This window comes from Mauremys mutica, chromosome 20, assembly GCF_020497125.1.
Source record: "Mauremys mutica isolate MM-2020 ecotype Southern chromosome 20, ASM2049712v1, whole genome shotgun sequence".
NCBI classification, from domain to species: Eukaryota; Metazoa; Chordata; order Testudines; family Geoemydidae; genus Mauremys; species Mauremys mutica.
In genome coordinates this window covers 9209862-9230481 of record NC_059091.1, presented here as the reverse complement: position 1 = coordinate 9230481, position 20620 = coordinate 9209862, and the positions used below count along the sequence as shown (strand labels likewise).

Here is a 20620-nt window from a genome sequence, read left to right as displayed (position 1 = left end):
AGTTTGTTTACGAGGAGGTCATGCAAGTCAGAATCAAAAGCCTTATTAAACTTAAGATGCACCACATCTACCACTCCCCTCCCCCATCCACAAGGCTTGTTATCCTGTCAAAGAAAGCTATTAGGTTGGTTTGACACGATTTGTTCTTCGCAAATCCATGCTGACTGTTACTTATCGCCTTATTTTCTAGGATTCTGCAATTTGATTGCTTAATTGTTTTCTCCATTATCTTTCCAGGTACTGATGTTAAACTGACTCGTCTGTAATTCCCCAGATTGTCCTTATTCCCTTTTTTCTAGATTGGCACTATATTTGCCCCTTTTCTAGTCCTCTGGAATCCCTCCTGTCTTCCATGACTTTTCAAAGATAATTGTGTATGGCTCAGATTTCTCCTCAGTCAGCACCTTGTGTATTTTAGGATGTATTTCATCAGGCCCTCCCGACTTGAAGACATTCAACTTGTCTAAGTAATTTTTAACTTTTTCTTTCCCTGTTTTAGCCTCTGATCCTACCTCATTTACACTGGCATTCACTGTTCGACATCTGCATGAAGTCTGCGTATATAGAGACGACTAGGGCATGTGTGCTGAGATGCCATTTACAGTTGAGGGCAGTGCAATATTTATAATCAAGCTTTAACTCTGATTTTTCTTGCTGTCTTTGGCTTATTTATTTCTTGTTTGGATAACTGATTAATTGGGGATTTTAGTCAAAAAGTAAATGGCATCACCATATTCTACACTTTTGTCTAGCCTTTGCGAGGAGAAGTAACTGTTCTGATTGCATGAAGGTTTGTTTAAATTAACATACTCTGTCTTCTTCAATGCTAGAAAAATACTCAAATATTTATAGTAAAAGATACTTGGCTAGAAGAAGTACACGTGTAGGATAATTCTTATTTGATCTCTTTCAGCCCTGGGTCCAGCGTAGTGATGGAACCAAAGAATAACCTAATGCCAGGCATGAGAGCACCCAGGTCCTTGCCATATAGCCTATCCTGGAAAAGCAGTAAGTGCAAAGGCAGGTGGTCTCCCCATTCTGTAAGCTGGGGCTTACATGTTAGCTCAAAGAGGAACGGGATAACTTTTCTCTGTATTTGTATTCCGTGTGTCAGCATTCTCCTACGTAAACTGAAATGCTCTTATTCCCACCATCAGCAAGTGGAGATGGAGAGCTCTGTAACACAGTCCTCCCTAGAAGCAGGTGCATTTCTGTGGTGGGTGGAGTATCCTCTGTGTCCAGGTTTTATTTCACTGTAGGTGGCATTGTGGCAAAGGTTGTCTGGCTCCATGTGTTGCCCCCATTACTATGGCCTTTGACATCTAAATGTCAGATTATTATTCACTGCTATTGGCTGAACAAAAGTCGAGGCTTACAAACAGGTCTGAGTTTGGCACAGTGGAGCTCAACACAGTTGTAGTTCTTCAGGTGTAGCTGCTACGGGAGTCAGTGGAAGCTGTACACGTGTGTAGCAGCTGTAGCGTTTGGTTTGGTTTTGCAAAACCTGATTAAAATCCCATAGCTAGGGTGTGTCTGTCCAAGGAAACCTACCAGTATTACTTCCAAGGGGATGTAACCTAAACTGAAAAGGCCTTTGTTATTTGGAATAGGTGTTCACATAGGAAGCCACCCGCATAGTGGTGTAGTAATGTGTACTCCTGAGGGAATTCTGCGCTAAAAAATTAAACATTCTGCACACAATATTTTAAAAATCTGCATATTTTATTTATCAAAATAACACAATATAATCACACCAGTTTCAGTTATTTTGGTCATTTAATACAAAATACCTGTCAGCCAGCAAAAAAGATTCCCCCAGGAGTAGAGTCAAAGAAACTCCTCCAACAGCTCAGTTCCTGTTTCTCTGTTACGCTTTTGTTGGGCACCTGTCTGAGTGTGTCACACGTGTCAGCTGGACACATCTTGTCTGACATCCACACCCCCAGCATCCAGCTGTGGGACACCCCCAGACCAGACACCTGCACCCCCTACCACCCAGAGCATAGCTGGGGGGGAGCGGGGGGAGCACACACCCCCCCCCCCCAGCACATTTTCCAAAAGTGTCGCCTTTCCAGCCAGCACTGGACTCCGGAGCCGGGTTTTGCGTGTGGCCGCTGGCTGGCTCTCAGCTCTGCACTGCCTTCCCGCATCCCCAGCCGGGCTTGCTCCGAGGCTGCCCGCGACAGCGACTGGTTGCCTGGCTCCCTGGGGATGAGGATGAGGAGGAGGCGGCTCCTGCCTGCCCACCCGCAGCTGCCCGGCTCGCTAAGCTGAGCCCCGCTTGGCACATGCCGCCCAGGCAGGGGTGGGCTCTGCCGGGAGGGGAAGGGGCGGCAGCACGGTGGGAGGGGGCTGAGAAGCAGCAGCCCCGTTGGCCCCTGGCAGCCCCATGCAGAGCGAGGCGGCCACGCGGTGGGTAAGGTGGCTCTGAAGCCCAGCTGGTGCCGATGGAGGAGGTGGAGAAGGAAAGAAAAAGGCGGGCGGCGGTGTTTCTCGTGGTCTCTCTTCAGTGGTGTCTTTTCTCTGCGAGGAGCGGCAGCCCGGGGAATGACTCTGCTGCAGTTGAGAGGCCGCTCTGCTCCGGGGGGTGCGCGGGGACGCCGGCCACTGCTGTCTCTGTGCGCTGAAGTCGCTCCAGCGGAGCAGGGAGGTGAGGATGACGGAGGGGGCTGAGGGAGTGGCAGGACCAGGAGGCAAAGGAGAGACTTTGGGTTATTGCCCCCCTTCCCGTGCTTAACCCCCTCCTCTCTTTCTTTCTCTCTCTCTCTGAATTATCACTAATTCAAAATAGTAGTGTGCAAGTGGACTGGATAATGGTAATAGCATAATCTCTTGTTGTAACATTCTAAACCCTACTACCTGATTTTTATATTAAACACTTACTATACATCATACAATAAATCTGACGGAAACAAAACCTAGGAAAACTTTATTCTTTCTGTGTCTTATTTAAAGTTTTCCAGTAATCTCCTCTTGCTTCAGAATGCCTCATGCGTCACCCACACTGTTTGCAATAGGATTCAGCCTGTGGCTTGGCTGCTGACTCTTCACTGCTTCCTGAAGAGCTGGGAGCTCAATATTAATCTCAGACAGATACTATATCCAGAAGCACAACTCTTGTATATGGGGAGAGAGGGGGGAATTATTGACCTTGTGCATATGTAATGGTGTTTGGTGTTTGTAAGACAAGGGTTAATAATCACACTTCCAAATTGCAGTGAACTGTGGAGAAGTTTCTGTTTGGTGTGTGAGATGTTACTTATACCTAGATGCACTCCCCTTCCCCACCCCCAGCCCTATGCATGCTGGCTTGGGAATATCACTGCTGTAGTGTCAACGTTTAGAGAGCTTCACATGCACCACTTCTAGTATTACGGTCAGTTAAAACAACCTACAGTACATTGGGACACTAATACTCTATTACAGTGTTTGCATTAGCATATTAAAAGCAATAACACTTAACAGACCAGTGTATCCAGGACATAACTAGCACACTTCCCCCATGGATACCTAGTAGTTGCACTGTTATCTCCCATAGCTACTTACATTGCAGCTTTTTTTGTTAAAACTAAATTGGGAAGAAAGACGATTGATTCAGAACTTGTTTAATGGTTACTTTATTGCTAAAGGGTGTAGTGGGGTATAGGCTTGGAGGGAGGAAGGTTTCTATGATGTAGGCAAGATCAGGTGTTTTATCCAAAACCAGAAATGAATGGTGCTGTTCTTGGTGGCTGGCTGACCTTGAATTATTGTCAAAAGTTAGAGGATGGACGCCTCTCCTTCCTCACAGTTTGGTTGAGGATTCCATTGATAAGGGGATTGGCCTCAAATACCTGGTTGGACTCTTCCATGGTATAGTTTTCATCTTGGGTGGCCCGGTCCTAATTATATTAAAGCATGTACTTTAGTCTTTGTAATTATCTGTTATAACTCGGTAGCTTTTTATGAAGGCAGGAGTAAAATAAAAGTAGCTGCAATAGTTCCACAGTTAACTCAAACTGAAAATTTACATAATTTAAATCAGACTCCTAATCTTAATTTTTGCTTAATAAATAAGTCCATAAGAAAACTCTGTTGAGAAACTGCTACAGTTTACTTGAGAGTGCACTTCTCCTATATAGGTCATAAGGATCCTATCTGGCTGAATACTGGCTGTTCTTTCTTTCTTTGATCTGCAGAGCGACTGATGCTTTTCAGATATTGGTTGTGGGTACAGGAGGGTTTCATTGCATCTTATCTCTTGGCCCCAGCTACTGCTCTCCCTTCTTGTTGCATTGATAGTGGGTGGGTGTGTCTCACCTTTTTTTTTTTTTTTTTTAAATCATATATGCTAGGGCCAGTCATGGCCTCTTCTCTCCTGATGTCAGTGTAGACGCAGGCAGTGCAAAATGTACTAAAGTCATATAGTATCTCAAATGCAAAGCTGCATTTCACTGATCTGAGGTTTGAAGAACAATGTGGAACTAGCTATTTTATGAGATGTCTAGATTTCATTCCTGTAATAACAGAACTGGTGATAGGAAAGCAGGAAGAAGTGGGGTTTTTTTTGGGGGGGGGGGTAGGTACACAGCTTAAATTGGTTAAAAACCCTAACTTTCAGGACTCAGTGTTTCAAAAATGTTAGACTGCCAACCTGTGTCGTAGAGATGTCTTTTGTTTAAAAAAAAAACCAAACCCATGAATAAAGCTACTTTAGGGGAAATTACTGCTTTGTCCAACCCCGAAGAGCTATGAGATCTTTGCTCACCAATTCTCATTCTTGTATTTGTCATGCCTTTTTGGTGACTTTAGTATTACAATCTATTATAAATAAAGTGCATTTCATTGATTCATTTAAAATGAAATTAGCACCTGGAAAAAATGTCTCAGGTTTAAAAAAAATACCGGCCAGTTATAAACTACTGTATTGTCATTTACATTCTAGAATCTAAAGAATATCTAAGTATAGTCTGTGCAAATACTTCTGTTGCCTGGATCATTCTTGTGTTTTTATTTTAAGTACAAAATAAATATGTATAATGAATTTAAAAGTATGTAATTAGTAATTTGATATGTCGGGTGGTGCCTTTTTTTAATGTGTTTGCTCCCCCTGATGTTAGAACCTGGCTATGCCACTGAGAGGGAGAAACAGCCTGATGCTGGATCCCAGGCTTGTACAGAGTTTCCTGCATGCCACTTCCTTCCTTCAGGACATGCTGGGAACTGCACCTGCATGGAACAGTCCAGCTCCCCGTCCCCCTGGCAGTGTCATGTATTTGCAAGTTGGAGAGCCAGGCTCTGGTTGGTGCTGCAGAGCTGCTGGCTAATTCTGCTGGCAGGGGGTGGGGAATGAATTTCTGCATTGTGTTGTGGCTCAAAATTCCTCCTGGAGTAAATGTTGGAAAATGTCCCCTATATACAAGCCTGGGTCTGTGCACAGCAGTGTCTATGGATGAGTCTATTGTCATTGTTGGGGAGTGTAGGCTCAAGACCCCCATCCCTGATGTGCTGAAATGGCTGTTACCCCTCCCAGAGTCTGACCCTGGGCTTCAGCTCCATGTCTTACTGTGAATGGCCTATCTCAGCCCTTTGCTGCATGGCTGTCCTGCTTTCCTGTCAGCTACACATCATGCCAGTGGAGGGGATGGGGGTCTCTGAAACTGATGTCCGGTTGTGGGAACTGGAAAAGGTTCAGAAAAGAGAAGCAAAAATGATCAAGGGTCTGGAATGGCTTCCATACAAGGAGAGATTAAAAGGATGACTAAGGTGGTTACGATAGAGGCCTATAAAATCATGACTGTTGTAGAAAAAGTGAATAGAGAAGCATTATTTACCGTTTCACACAATACAAAAACCAGGGGGTCACCTGATAAAACGAATAGGCAGCAGGTTCATACAAATGGAAGGAGGTACTTTTTCACACAGTGCACAACTAACCTGTGGAACTCATTGACTTTGGGTGTTGTGGTGACCAAAAGTGTAACTGGGTTTAAGCAAGAATTGGATACGTTCATGGAGGATAGATCCATCAATAGCTATTAGCCAAGATGTTACCCCCCTGCTTTAGGTGACTCTAAATCAGTGACTGCTAGAAGCTGGGCGTGGAAGAGAGGGGTGCATCACTCCATAATTGCTCTGTTCTGTTTATTCCCCTTGAAGCTCTGGTAGGGGCCACCAATGGAGACAGGATACTGGGCGATATGGAACTTGATCTGACCTAATATGGCAGCTCTTATGAACTCTGCCACATATGACTCTTCACAAGGTTTTGTTCTTTTAAAAACTGATTCAGTTGCCCAGTGTCCTAATAGCCCGATCCCCAAAGCATGGAGTTCAGGGTAACTATTATTAAACAGCCTCACTGTATTCCATGCCATTTGGATCTTATGGAGGGAGTTTCATGTACTCGCCCCGTACTTACTTGAAAATCTTTTACCCCTTAGCAACAAGCCCTAACTGGAAGGAAGTGTGACCCACTGAGCGTTTGTCTTGGTCCCCTTGTCAAACTGTAGCTGTGACGTCCTGGCCATAAAGCTGTCCTGTTCTGGGGATGCCTGAGGCTTCAAAGGAATTCTCTTGCAATATCTTGCTCTCTTTCAAATGGCCATTAGTTTAAACATTAGGGGGGATTATGGTCTTTTACTTCTGAGTATCTGACAGAGTTTCTGTGATGTGGGCATCTGTTTCCAGTGTGAGCCCCACCAGCTACAGAGACCATCTAATTGATCTTGCGCAAGTTACTTAAGCTCTCTGTGCCTCAGTTTCCCCATCTATAGAATGGAGGGATAGTAATACTTATCCTGCAAGCTAAGTATTACTAGCTATCTGAGAAGATCAACATGTAACTTATGAAGCATCCTCAGATGAAAGGTGATGGAGAAGCACAAAATAGCATTATTAGGGTTTATGCTTTGAGTAGGAATTGGCCAGCTTTAAAAAAAGCAGGCCTCCACTTTGCAGGAGATCCCCATTGAAGTACACCCGTTACTTGATACCAGCTGTAAATTGCCAGGCAAAAGCATGAATGAACTGAGGATGCAGCATCGTGAGCGCAGTTATTTGCAGTGCAAAATACACTCCACATGAATGGGGGCTTGGTGTGAAGCTTATTTCTGTAGTTTTCGCACCCTTTATTTTTATCACTGTATTTTGAGCTAGCAGGTCAGGATTCATGTAACTGTAACTCTGAAGTGTTGAGTGATGAATACGTTTCAAAAGCATAATGTCTAACAGTCTGGTTGTAATACTCTCATTTAAGAAAAATCTAAAAATCATAATACATTATGCTATGGGGGAGGGGAGCTGAGAGAGATGTGATTAATTCCCAAGAAATGTGGTTTCCACAGCTGTTAGGCCTGCAAATTCATGGTGATGATATTTATATTGTTGTTACAACCAGGATCTCATGGTGCTAAGGGCTGTACAAACAGAACAAAAAGACAGTCCCTTCCCCAAAGAGCTTAGAATCCGAGTAAGAATCTGAAAGTCACGCTGGCTTGTGAATTGCCAAGAATTAGAAATTCTGCACCTGGAACTCAGTTTGACTAATCTGGCTATACACAAGCCAGCTCTCACTCTCAGCTGTGCTGGCTTTGCAGTGCTAACAGAAGTAGTTTGGTCAGTAAAGTAAGCAGAAAGATAACAAACAAATGCACCTAAGTAGCAGGTCAGAATAAAGGGAACTGTCTAATATCCTAGATTTTTCAAGCCAGTGCTATACTTTAAAAATGTCCCATTAAGTGGATGTACTTAGAGCAGCAGTGAAGTTTGCATTTTGCCTTCAAAACACTCCTCTTTTGGACTCCTTTTTAACCAAACCTGTTGGGTATAACCAGATGCTTAATCACCTCCCACATTTAAACAGCCAGCCAGCCAGCCCAGGATCTTGTACCAATTTCACAATAAAACCTGTTTGGTGCATGTGTCTAGGGAGTAGAGGATGCATTGTTGGCAGTCCTCTGCTTTTTTTTTTTAATGCAGAGGTGCATGGATGGGAAATTGGTACTTGGAAAAACAATGGCTCATCAGCTTTTGCTACAGTCATCACTATGGGCTGGCTGGCTGTTTTATGGAATAATAGACCATTTCCAGATGCTGGAAGGTAGGTATCCTGCTACATGTGGACTCTCCACCTGGAATCATTGGACAGGTACTGGAACATTTCACAGAAAAAACCTGCAATTGGTCTTGTCACTGTATGGGCAGGCCACCATGGGACTGTGCGCACCTGTATCTGATTAGATTTTCTAGTACATTAATCTTGTGAGATGAGGTTTTCTGAGAAGGATACTTGAGGGGAAGGGGGAATGGCTTAGCTCAATGCCTGAAGGTCACAGCATTGATAAACACCCACTGGAGATGAATTCAGAGGTGTCTGTGTACATTGGATTGGTTGAGGGTGAGTTAAAGCAGAAGGACTTATTCCAAGTGTGCGGTAACCACCCTTAACGTGCCCAAATAGAGCAGCTGGTCATAGAAAGCTTTAGCCAGCTTTCTAGCCAAGGTGTGGTGAGGATCCAGTCTAGCAGGGCTTCCCAGAGACCTATAGAATGAACCTGTGCTTCATATTTGATCTTTCCTAATGAATCATTGCACTATGGGCTGATGCACGGGATCAGCCTTGTTCTGCTGGGTAAAGTCACAGCAGTAAGGACGGTTGCTTGGTTTTGATTCCACTGAAGGTGTTGGAGCTCCAGCCAGACAGGCTGGGTCTATTTGGGGAAGGAACTAATGCTGAGCTCACTCGGGTTGGGCACTAGTCCTGCCCTTGCATGAGCACAGCCAGAGGGGCGGGAATAACAGCAGCACCACCACACAGTGGGACTTTGTATGGAGCAGTGAGACATCTGCTTCCCCCAGTTAAGGAAGCTTTTCCTGCATGTTGCTTGTAAACAGAACAGTTTGTCTAATGTGGAGAATAAATTCCCTCCTTCTCTGTGTATATAAAAGAGCCCCCAGGCCTCCAGCCCCATCCCCCTGCTCCCTAGTATGCTGACCAAGGAGCAAAACACTCGCTCCTCTGTGCTAGTACAGGTGTTGCTTGTGCTCTTGTGGTGGCAGCATGAGGAGTGCTGCTTTGTTGCCCTGGTGAGACCGCAAACGCCTGGGTCTGAGCACGAGTGTGGAAGAACAGTCCAAGTGTCTCAAAGTTTCAACACAGTGATTGACTTGGCGGTGGGGGATGGGGGTGGTGGTAGCTTGTGCACCTACATTGAGTCCGAAGCAGCTTGTCTGATGCTTACAACTGGGGGATGATGTTAGAGCTGCTGCTATTGATTATCTACAATGTCTTGCTTTTTAATCTAATTGCAGGAGCTGGTAACTGAAGACCAGAGAAGAGAAGAAGCTGCTATTGAATGCTCATCATCTGTTTCCTTTAGAAATGTGAGGTGCTGGTTAAGAGACTCAGATAAACTCCCTCTCTGTTGGCTAAGCACTCGCAGCCCTAACCTTCCTGCAGAACTGTCCTTCACATATCTGGCTGCTGTCCTGAAATCATCCTGACCAAGGTAATTGGACAGAATGCTGTTAACCCTTGATACCAGAGATTCTCAAAAACTAACTCCATACACGCTGGTGCCAAGGAGCTAGCAGAGTTCAAACGGTCTGAATCCGAATGCTCTACAAGTTACCTCCTGTAGGGTGTTTACATTAATCATTACTGGACTCCTGCATGTCTTTGCATTAAAATGTGTTGTGGCTGTTTACCCCTGCATGGTACTGATGGTGCGTTTCTCTCATAGGGATTGCAGTGCCAGGTCAGGCCATTGGTCCATGTGGGCCCCCTCACACTGGGGGTAAGCTCTCAAAGTGGTACGGCTCTCCCTGATGAGGAGTTAGGCATCTGAATGTTTGGGTCCCTCTAAGTTTCCCTCTAGAGACCTTGAATGTGTACTAGTCCTCGGGTGTCCCAGGGTCAGATCAGCCACAGCTCTAAGGCTGCCTGTTGTGCCCATCCACCTAGATGTGAAAAGGAGCTGCCATTCAGACTGTAGATGGTGTATGGGGGAGTCGAAGCAAAAAGCCTTTTAAACAAAATATTCTCATTGCTGTTTTGATTAGGCCTAAAAGTTCATCTGTAAGGGAGCTGGGATGGGGGATTCAGGAAGGTTAGGGTGGCAAGTGCTTAGCCAACACAGAGGGAGTTTAGTCTGAGTCTCTTGAAATGGTGCCTTATCAATAAAACAGTTGCACTGGGCCCTAACACCGCACCTCATACATGGTGCCCAGTGCATGCTGCTGTTTGAGCACCTCTGGCCTGGCGCCCCTCTCTAGTCTCGCTCAGACTCTCTTGTGCAGTGGGGCCTTTTATACTCAGTGGTGTTTAGTTTTGAGCAGGAGTGTGTGTAGGTGTCCTTGGACTTCATGGGGAAGGTGAGGGAATGTTAATTTCTATAAGGACTGGGGTGTCAGGAGTATTATGCATGCTGGAATGTCCCCCCGGTCCAGCACCTCGTGTCAGGTGAGCTGGATAACATTAAAGCATGAGAATATCCAGCCAGATCCTGGTCCATAGCTCTGTCCCATCTGTGTCTGTCCGGCAGAGCAAAGGGGACAGAGGGCAGCCAGGGATTTCCCTGACATCAAGCTGGCATAACGGGTTTCATGCTACCTGCCCCCTTCTCCTGGGGCAAAGGAGTGCAGGAGTGGGCCTCCCTAAAGCATGGTACACTCCAACCATTCTTGGCCCAAAGAGCAGTCTCAGGAGAACTGCTGTAGTCAGCATAGTTTCAAGTAGTCCTTAGGCTGCATTAATTACGCTAGAAGATATTTCCGTCCCCGGCTGGCTCCAGCATCGGCGTGTCAGCCAGACACAGGATCTGGCCCATCACATTCTAGTCAAATCTGCCTTGTCCTGTTCCCCTCCACTGCACAAAAGAGATTTGATATTCTAAGTAAAGAGCAAAGGCCCCTCCTCACTCTTCGCCTAGCATCACTACTTGATCCTGCACAGGAAGGATAATCCTGCGCTTGACATCCGCTTGTCACCATGGAAACACATATAGGGAGTGAAGTGTGTTTGGTCAGAAAGCAAGTGTAGCAAAATCCCCTTTTGCCACCCTGCCATTCTGACAAGAAATAAAAATGTGCTCTAGTTAGTGAGCTCTTCCTGCACCCATTGCTGCATCCACGAGATACTCTCTTGGTAGGGATTTCGGTGTTCCACGCCTGGCATTGTGGTTTAGTAGGTCCCACTTGCAAACCCGATGAGAGAAATGTCTGAAAACTTGTGATAATGGGTCAGTAGCACCTTCCCCTCTATTAGCATCAGCTCTGTTATAAAACTTGTTGGGTAGTTGTTTTTTTTTAAGTCTTTGCAACTTGAAAGTATTTCTCTTGAGGGCAGAGTTAAATAGTCAACTTCTTAGCAGCAAAGCAAACTATACATCTTTAATTTGGCCATTAAAACTAGTCTGTGAAAATCCCAGTGCATGCAGAATAACGCTCCCTAACAATTGTATGTAGTGGCAGCATGTCTCTAACCTCCACGCTCCAGATTGGCACAGTCTATAACACCTCTAAAGAATGCATTCTGCAGTGTCCTGTTAGGGCAGCATGTTCTCCTCCAGAGGGCAGATGTCATGGGACTGCTTTTAGGCTAACTATTCTGATGCATTGCCTCAAAGACTTGTGGAGGCAGGAAGGTGCACAGACCTCAGACACTGAGCGTGCCCATCAGCACCAGGGCAGGAATTGAAACAGCATTGAAAGAGCTACCTCTGGGATCACCCAAAGGGCTTGGTGTTGGCCTTCAGGCTTGTCTACAGTGGGAAAGTTATTGAAATAGCTGTTCCGGATGAACTCCCTGTGTGGACTTTTACTGCTGAGTAAGAGAACCCTTTTCTAATTTAGTTTAAAGATTAATCCACATCCAAAGTGGATTAAGCTAAATGAGAACAAGGCACTCGTATTCTAGAACAGAATGTCTACACAGGGTCTTAAACAGATGTAGCTATTCTGGGGAAATTTCCATATGCAGAGACCCTGACTGCTCCAGGTGATGCTAGTGGGAGGCACTGGCTTCAGTGGAGCAGTTAGGCCAAAGCTGCATGTGTCTCAAACTCCCGCTCTCTAGTGTTAAAGGGCAAGGAAATTCTCAGTTGGGTTTAGGGCAGAGTACCCCGTCCCCCCACTATGTGATCATGGAAATAATCCCCTGTTGTCAGTCAGTGCTGTGTCTTGTCCCAGCCTGTCACCTGCAGCACTCCTACTGACAAGCTCTGACCTTACCCTGCCTGCCCCACCTTCTGCCCTTTCATCTTAGTAGGGTGTTAGCAACATGTACTTGTGACCTTACAGCTAACTTGTTATCAGAATCTGGGTTGAGTTTTGATCTAAAAGATCCATGCAATAAATAACCAACATACCCACGCCCCTTTCAAAGCATACCCAAAAGGGGTCTGGCAGCATGGGGGCGCCTAACTGAAATAGAAGCAAGCTGTTTATAACCTTTATCTAGTAGGTTGCAGATAAGTTACTGCAACTGCAGGGGTGTTTTTGTTCTTAACCCTCTGAAAGATAAGACCTTAACTTGAAAGGGGACATCTTGGAGAAGAGGACATTTACTCCGATGTCTCCTCTGCTCTGCCAGAGCTAGGCAAAGCGGTGCTGAACTCTGCACTCAGCTGCTCTTGAGGTTACAAACTCTCTGCTGCTCTAACACCCCCAGGTTTTTTTTATTGCATTTTTTTTATTTGTGGGTTTGGATTGTGAGGAATCAATCCCTTTGATTCTTTTCAACCCACTCTCCACGTTCATTATCCTTGGTTTGTGAGCAGTCAGTTCATTTGGTCTGTCACCCCCACCAACTGCTGGAGGGATCCATCTCTGCTAAAACACAGGACAGCAGCGTATCCCTGAGCTGTGCTGAAGCCTGGCCCTGTTCAAGGCTTTCAAGGCACTTAGGAAAGTGTGCTCCAGAATGAAACCGGGCTGTAATCCTTTCTAGCAGGGCCTCTAGCAGTGCTGATGGTGTAGGCACTCCCCTATGAGGTCTCAATCTCACATGAACTCAGAGAAAAATTGTAGCTGCTTTGCTTAGAAAAGCTGTTGTGTTGCATGTCTTCAAAGCCCCATGGGCATTGGCTGAGGTTGTAGGGGAATGGCCTGGGGAATGTCCTAATGAACAGGGGGACCACTTCAAAAAGTGTGGGAAAGTATCTGAAGCTCTTCTGTCTGTCACCCTCAAACTGGCAGCTGGAAGGTGCTTGCCTGTGACCAAGTTTCAGTCTGGACCAAAACTGTGACTGAATCTTAATCCCTTGAAAATAGTGGTTCCTATTGGCACCCAGATGCAGCTGTGACTAGTGGTACACATAGGAACTGTGTACAATTGGCCAGATCCTCCTCTAGTGTGAATCGGCGTCAGTGGAGCCATGTATGTCTACAACGGCTGAGGATCTGGTCCAGAATATCTAACTCTAAAATGCTGTGTTCTTGCTGAAATGGACCCTCCAAAGGCAGTTGTACCTGAGCTGGAAACCAGGGCTATGCTGTCAGAGACCACCCAGCATCTTCTGCCTTGTGCAGAAATACAGCCCTTTTCCTAACGGAGCCAGATCTGGTGTTTGGACAGTGACTCCTGCAGTGAGACACAGGACCCAGTTCATTGGTGCCCTTGCCCTTGTGGCTTGTCACAGCAGCTTTGCAGTGGTGGGAGTGACTGTCTCAAGGCACAGGACAGCAGTGAGCTGGGGCAGAATGTCTGTACGCAGGATAAATCAGTGGTGGTTTTCCTTACAAGAAAGCTTCACCTGACCACCCAGCAACTTGATGCTCCTCCAGGGTTAGAAACAAAGGGAAGTTTGAGAAGCCTGTTGGCGAAAGTTACTCTCTGGTTTCCTCTTTTAAAAAAAAAAGTGCATTTGAGCTAAAGTTTTATTTTTGGATGTGTTCAGGCTGGACTGAAAACCTACAATTTGCTAGTCTGATTATGGGTACATAGGGCCATTAGCAACAATGTAACTAGCTAATAGCCATTGGGCCACCATTCCTGCACTAGTTAGGTGCAGTTCTGAAAACGGGGGTCCCACAACTTGGTACCAGATTTTCAAGATTACCCAGGAGCTTTTGTTTTGTTTCCCATGTTTTGGAAATGCTGTTCCTAAAAGCTGTCCCTGGCTGTAATTTTGTTTGTATTTCAATAAAACCTGTGTTTTGGGTTGCTCAGACTGCCTTGTCCTCTTACACCACTTTAGCAGGCCATTTTATTTCCTTTTCCTTTGTCTTCCCACACAAAAATGAAGAAAGAGAACCTCTTTATAGCATCTCTCTCTCTAATCCTATAAGCAGCCCTGTCTGCTCTGAAGAATTCCATCATCTCAGAATGGTAGATTACATTACCTCCAGCACCAAGTGGTGAATTCTAGATTGTAGAGAGATTGGTGTGACTGAGCTGTGTGTGCCTTTAACGAGGCTGTGCATTGGAGAATAAAATCTGATTTAAGGAGGTACTTGATCCAGTCTTGCAACAGGAAAATGAGCCCCCAGTAGTGGCAACCTAGAACAACACAAATAGGTTTTAGGCTGTAGGTAACATTTCCAATGCTTAAATTACTTAAGAGCCTTTGGCCTTGTCGGTGTTGGAAAAGATTTCTTGGTTTAAGTGAAGGTCTGAATTTTAGCCATTTGAGCTGCATGGGTCTGAAGCTCATGGACATTGAGTTCAGTATCCAAAAGGCCTTTGTTGGTTTGGTTTATATCAATTGAAAAGAGATTTAAGCTAAACCACCCCACTAAGCCACTCTTCTACTGGAATAAGAGTGCCCCTGCAGGCGGGTTACACCACTGGCATCACTAGTCCTAAACAGCTGCATTGATCTGAGTTCCAGTCATGCCCATCGCTCATTTCTCAGTTTCCAAAGCATACAGTATTAGGAAATACAAAATTAAGATTTAAACGTAAATTCCATTGTCTTGTAAAACAGCAACACTCCTAATTCAGAATCACAAAACCACCCCCCACCCCCAGCCTTAGCTTGAGCCAAATTACCAATTCTAATGAAGCAAATTTTGAGTCTGAAGTGCAATAGCTACAGTATCTTCATTAGTGTGTATAACTTATGGTAAAGCATAACATTGACACTGACCTTAGGTGTAAACAAAATACCAATCACAGTGACTAACCTATCTCCAGCCTTGGCAGTCTGTAAAACATGGTATCAGTCAGCTTCATGGCATTCCCCTGATAGTCAAGACCTAAATCCCATTTTCAAAAGTGAACGAGAAACTTGAGTTTAATGTAAACAGATTGTGGTGGTCCAAAGTACTGTTCCTTGAACACTTCTCTTTTGGAAGCTATTTCTAAAATCTTTCATGAATGAAAGAAAAAATCTGCATAATTTTGAAGCCTGTGATGCAAAATTTAAAACAGAAGGACAACATCAGCTAGGGGAAACTGTCAGAGCTCTACAGTGGAGCAATGGCAGTCTGTACCGGCAGCCAGCTGTGGCCCAGAGCTAACGAAGAAGGTGACTTAAACCTGGTTGTGTAAAGGCTTATCTAAACGTGCTTTTCTGTAGACACGTGTGGTCCCATTGAATGGGACTCCGCACATAGCATTAAATACACGTTTGCAGGACCCAGGGTTATGAGTCAGCCGTGCATGTCACACGAGTTTGGCTTTCAGAAGCAGAGAACTTTTACGTTGGGATGGGTTCGTTCTGTTGGTGGTTAGTGCTGTGCCCTTTGAACTTGAGCTGAAGCGAGAGCTCAGTTTGAATGGGCCCTGGGATGATTCTGGTTTGGGAAGGTTCTTTAAGAAAGCATTCAGTTCCCTGGTGCTGCAGTGCATTAGCTCTGCTGCCTTTGCTTTGATCGTGTTTTTTAGCTGTCAGTCTAAAATAGTCTCAAAATTGTGTTTTGGGTCCTGCAAAGGGAAACAAACACTTCAAGCACCTGCTAGAATTAATCCAGGTAAAAATGTCTGATTTGGGGAGGGGGGGAAATAAACTTTTTAATAACCCCTCCCAGGTCCCTGCAGTCCTGGGGTTCTCACAATGCAAGTGACTCCTTGTTTATCTTCGCTGCCTGTGACTAAATTTTTTAAAGCACAGACGGTTCCAAGGCCTGCAGCTGTGCTTGTCAGACAGGAGTGTGAAATCCTCTTTATTTATGTGCGGAGCACTTAGAGCAGCCTGGAAGCTGAGCATCCTTCCCACCAGGCTGGAGAAGCATCTCAAATGCTGTTGACCCCTTTATGGCACCTTAAGAAGCGGCATATTTCTGTCAATACCTTCAGCAAATTGTGTGTTGTCTATTTCATGTTGGCCATGAAATACAGACCGCCTGCTGGAAACCTTATTTCAGAATGTCAACGCTGGGAGCTTTGAAGGGCGGGCAGCGTTCGCAGCCCTCACGTTCGCTCCTAACACGCGGCAGGCTCCCCGCGGGGCCGAGAGTTGCTTTTCTTGCTTTGCGAGGCGCTTTGTGGCTGGAAGGCTGCAATTGAGGCTTTGGCTGTGCAATCTCCTTCTGGGCTTTGCTTCCAGACTTGTTTAAATTGGGTTCTTTGCAGACTTGCTTTTCTCAGCCTCTGTGTTTGTGTTTCAGCCTGAGAGGATAAAAGCATTTAGCCACTACCCGTTCCACGGTGGAGTGAATAATCCCCACAAAGGAGGCTGGCAGGAATACTTCTTAATTGCAAAAATAAAGTGTCAACCCAACTGTTAATTTGGCATTTATCCATAATCAGTGAGCGCTAGGGCAGGCCTGTTCCTGAGGTAAGCTGCAGCTGATGGCCCGAGGGGCAGGGCTGGCTCCAGGGGTTTTGCTGCCCCAAGCAGCCAAAAAAAAAAAAAAAAAGCCGCGATCGCAGTCTGCGGCAATTCAGCGGGAGGTCCTTCGCTCCCAGCGGTTGTGAGGGACCCTCCTTTGCCACCAAATACCTGAAATTGCCGCCCAGCTCCGGAGTTGCCGCCTCAAGCACCTGCTTGATAAGCTGGTGCCTGGAGCCGGCCCTGCCGAGGGCAAGCCAGAGGCCTTATCCTGTCACTGCAGACACAAGGAGCCAGCAGGGTGGAGGAGGACAGAGTTGAGCCCTGGGGTGGATGTTGCCCCGTGAGCTGAGCCGAGGTTGGATTCTAAGGCGGGGTGGCTGGCTGGGGTCACTAGTTTAGGGCATGGAGGGATGAGCTTTAAGGTGCCTGGTTTGTTTCTGGGTCCCTAGGAGACTCCCCATTGGCTTTGGCTTGGGAGGGTGACAAGGTGGCAATTACCTCTCAAGATGCTGCCCTGGTAGGCCTGGCCCTGTGGCATCATGGGAGAGGGGACGGGAGTGACCTCTGCAGGGAGGGTTTGAGCCCACCCCTTACACCAGCGAGCCCTCCCCAGCCATGGCAGAGCGCAGCCCACCCTGTGGGCACAAGGGGAGCTGGGGTCTGCGGGCCCCTGCGCAGCAGCCTCCCTCAGGGCAAAGCACCCCTGGCTCCTGAGGAAATGGCCTGGCTCCTCGGCCTCAGGCACTGCGCAGCCTGTCCCACCCCACCCCTTTAACACCAGCCCTGCGCTAGCGCTTTGACGTGGCTTGTGTGGTCGCTCTAAAAAACCCACCTCCCCGAGGGGCATCGCTCCCAGCGCTGATGCACTGTCTACACTGGCATGTTCCAGTGCTGAAACTTGCAGTGTTCGGGGGGGTGTTTTGTCACACCCCTGAGTGAGAAAGTTGCAGCGCTGTAAAGTGCCAGTGTAGACAAGCCCGCACTCTCTTCTGCCAAGCAGCAGGGCCCCGCGCCGCCTGAGCCTTTCTGGAAATCAGGAGGATGGCGGCGTAGTTCATGTAGCGGCTGCTTCTTCCCCTGAGCTGGGAGCACCTGCTGGCAGGCCCTGTGCCTGTAACCCACAACTGGGCGGGGCAGAAGAGCTGTCCCTTCTGCTCCTGCTGTCTGGGCCAATGGAGATGTCAGGAAAATGGGGGAGGCGGTGGGGGCAGGGAAGGACGGGATGGGGTGCAGAGGGGGCAGGTGGGGGCAGGGAAGGACGGGATGGGGTGCAGAGGGGGCAGGTGGGGGCAGGGAAGGACGGGACAGGGCGCAGAGGGAAGGGGTGAAGCTGGGGACTGGGGCAGGGAAGGATGGGATGGGGTGCAGGGGGGGAGACGGGGACGGGGAAGGACAGGAGAAGAGGAGGTGGGACGGGGGTAGGGAAGGACAGGATGGGGCACAGGGGGAGGAGGCAGTGACGGGCAGGGAAGGACAGGATGGGATGGGACACAGAGGGGGAAGGCAGGGATGGGGGCAGGGAAAGATGGGATGGGGCTGGGGGGGAAGGTGGAGGCTGGGGCAGTGAAGAACAGGATGGGACGGGGCCAGAGGGGTGAACGGGGGCAGTGAAGGACAGGATGGGACGGGGCCAGAAGAGCGAGGGGGGGGACAGGGAGGGGGAAGGCGGGGAGGGTAGCAGGGCAGGACGGGATGGGGCACGGAGGAGATGGGGGTAGGGAAAGATGGGACGGGGTGCAGGGGGGAGACGGGGAAGGATGGGATGGGGCCAGAGGGGTTGGCGGGAAGGGTGGCGGGACGGGACACAGAGCGAGGGCAGTGAAGGATGGGATGGGACCAGAGGGGGTGAGGAGGGACCGGGTGGTGAAGGATGGGGTGGGACCAGAGGGGGGAACGGGGGCAGGGTAGAACGGGATGGGACCAGAGGAGGAAACAGGGCAGGGAAGGACCGGATGGGACCAGATGGGGGCGAGGGGGGAACGGGGGCGGTGAAGGACCGGGGGGGGGGAACGGGGTAGGGAAGGACTGGGCCAGAGGGTCATGAATTTCTATGTAGCCCTGCACACGGCTTATGGGGGAGGGATTCCGGCTCCTGAGGGAGCTCAGGATGGCACCAGAACACACAGGAGGAGACAGACAGGCCAGACCAACCGGCTCCTCTGCCATGGGGCACAGGGTGGCTTCCTGCAGGGCCAGCTCTGGGCCTGTTCGACTCGTCGGCCCCTGTGCAGACACAAGACTCTCAGCTGACCAGCTCCAAGGACGTGCGCCTCAGTTTCCTTCTGAGCGATGTGGGGGCTCATGATCCCAACACCCTCCCAGGGCCCTGCGGGCAGGGAGCCTGCAGTGAAAGCAGCGAAGGGAGCCCAGAAGGGCTGGGGTCTGCCTGCTGCTCTGCTCCAGCTAGGGCAGGGCTCTTAGCCGAGGGGTCATGACCTCCCTGCCCTTCCCATAGTACTCAAGGGGAGGGGCCTGGCTGGCCGGGAGGAGGGGAAGGGTTCAAGGCTCTGTCCTGTCTCCCAGGGCTGCTGCTCTCATGGCACAAGAACCTGTGGTTCGTTGCCTGTTTGGAGATGAACCATGGAAACAGAAGGCAAGTGGGGTCAATCAATGTGATGAACCAGGGCAAACAGACCCGGGAGGCTGAGTCAGTGCAAGCGAAGCACGGCCGGCTGGGGTGACTCAAGAACTGGGCTGAAATCGGACTTAACGAACAAGCGATGGGGCCGGAAAGTAATGGGCCAAAATCGGTGGTGTGAGTATTAGGGTTAAGTGGTGGACGCAATACTGAGCAGAGGAACTGTGCCCCCCGCCCCCTGGCCTCCCTTGTGGGGTTCTTAAAAAGAGAAGGCAAAAAAAAAACCCAGCCAAGCTCTCACCGGGACCCACACCTGGATCCCAGCATCCCAGCTCATCTTGCCCAGCTCGCGTCATCTCATCCTGCCCACCCCCAGGGCAGAGGGAGTCGACCAGACCAGAGGACTTTCTTCCCCAGCCCAGCAGTGGGGACAGCCGATGGGCAGCGCTGCAGGGACGTGTAAGAACCTTGCGTCCCCTTTGGGTTACTGTCTGCCCCACTATTTCTTCCCGCCGGTCCTCTCTCTCGCTCCCTCGGCTTTTCCGTGACTCCTGAAATCAGCTGCACTGCGCGCATCACCACAGCGAGACGAGACCACCCAGTCCTGTCTGAGGAGAACAGACCCAGCCAGATGGTGTCCCTGACAGGATGTGAGCCTGAGACCAGATCAGGTGTTGTGGCCGACCTGCCAGCCTAAAGCAGCCTGCCGTCCTGTGGTCCAAGAACAGCAACAAACGCTGTATTTCCCCCACATTTCTGTCCTTTCTCTCCCCCACCGTGGGTCTGTCTGGCTTAAAACCGGGAACAACGAATACCCAGCACACAGCACGGCTAAAGGTGAAATGCCCCCTTTCCTTTTCCTCAAAGGATGGTCATCAAAATAAGAGACTAAACATTTTGCCTCCAAAAAAGACTGCAATAAGTTTTAATTCCGGTTGTTTTGCTGAATCTGTTTCAATATAAACACTTGTTTTGATTTTGTTCTTGTGTTTAATTAAAAAACTTTCAGCTTGAGAATACAAACAAACCAGGCTGCTGGGGCAGCAGATGGCGCTGGAGAGCTGGTAGAGGGAATCCCCTTGTCAAGTCTCCCTTGCCTGCTTCACTGCTGGGAGGGTGGATGGTTTAGCGAATCAGGACTCCAGGACTGTGTTCCCAACTCTGGGGTGAGAGTGGGGACTAGTGATTAGAGTAGGGAGGGGGAGGGGCTGAGAGCCAGGACTCCTGGGTTCTATTCTCAGCCCTGGGGTGGGCGTGGGGTCTAGTGATTAGAGCAGGAAGTGGGAGGGGCTGAGAGTCAGGACTCCTGGGTTCTATTCTCAGCCCTGGGGTGGGAGTGGGGTCT

At 48.3% G+C, this 20620-nt stretch overlaps 2 protein-coding genes across 10 annotated transcripts in view; one reads left to right on the top strand and one right to left on the bottom strand.

Annotated features, from left to right (window-relative positions):
• LOC123353368 (gametocyte-specific factor 1-like) overlaps positions 1 to 14150 on the top strand; it is a 31062-nt gene extending 16912 nt beyond the window's left edge. For 5 of the 7 annotated variants that reach the window (XM_044994389.1, XM_044994390.1, XM_044994388.1 and 2 more), the window contains exons 7-9: positions 914 to 1008; positions 2534 to 2650; positions 9292 to 14150. In XM_044994389.1, coding sequence (XP_044850324.1) covers positions 914 to 1008; positions 2534 to 2650; positions 9292 to 9305 — 226 coding nt within the window. In that variant the 3' untranslated portion in view covers positions 9306 to 14150. Of the gene's footprint in view, positions 1 to 913; positions 1021 to 2533; positions 2651 to 9291 lie in introns of all 7 variants that reach the window. The other 2 variants (XM_044994393.1, XM_044994394.1) reach the window with 2 other exon arrangements.
• LOC123353370 (ras-related protein Rab-3C-like) overlaps positions 1 to 20620 on the bottom strand; it is a 1186649-nt gene that overhangs the window by 896213 nt on the left and 269816 nt on the right. The window lies entirely within an intron of this gene.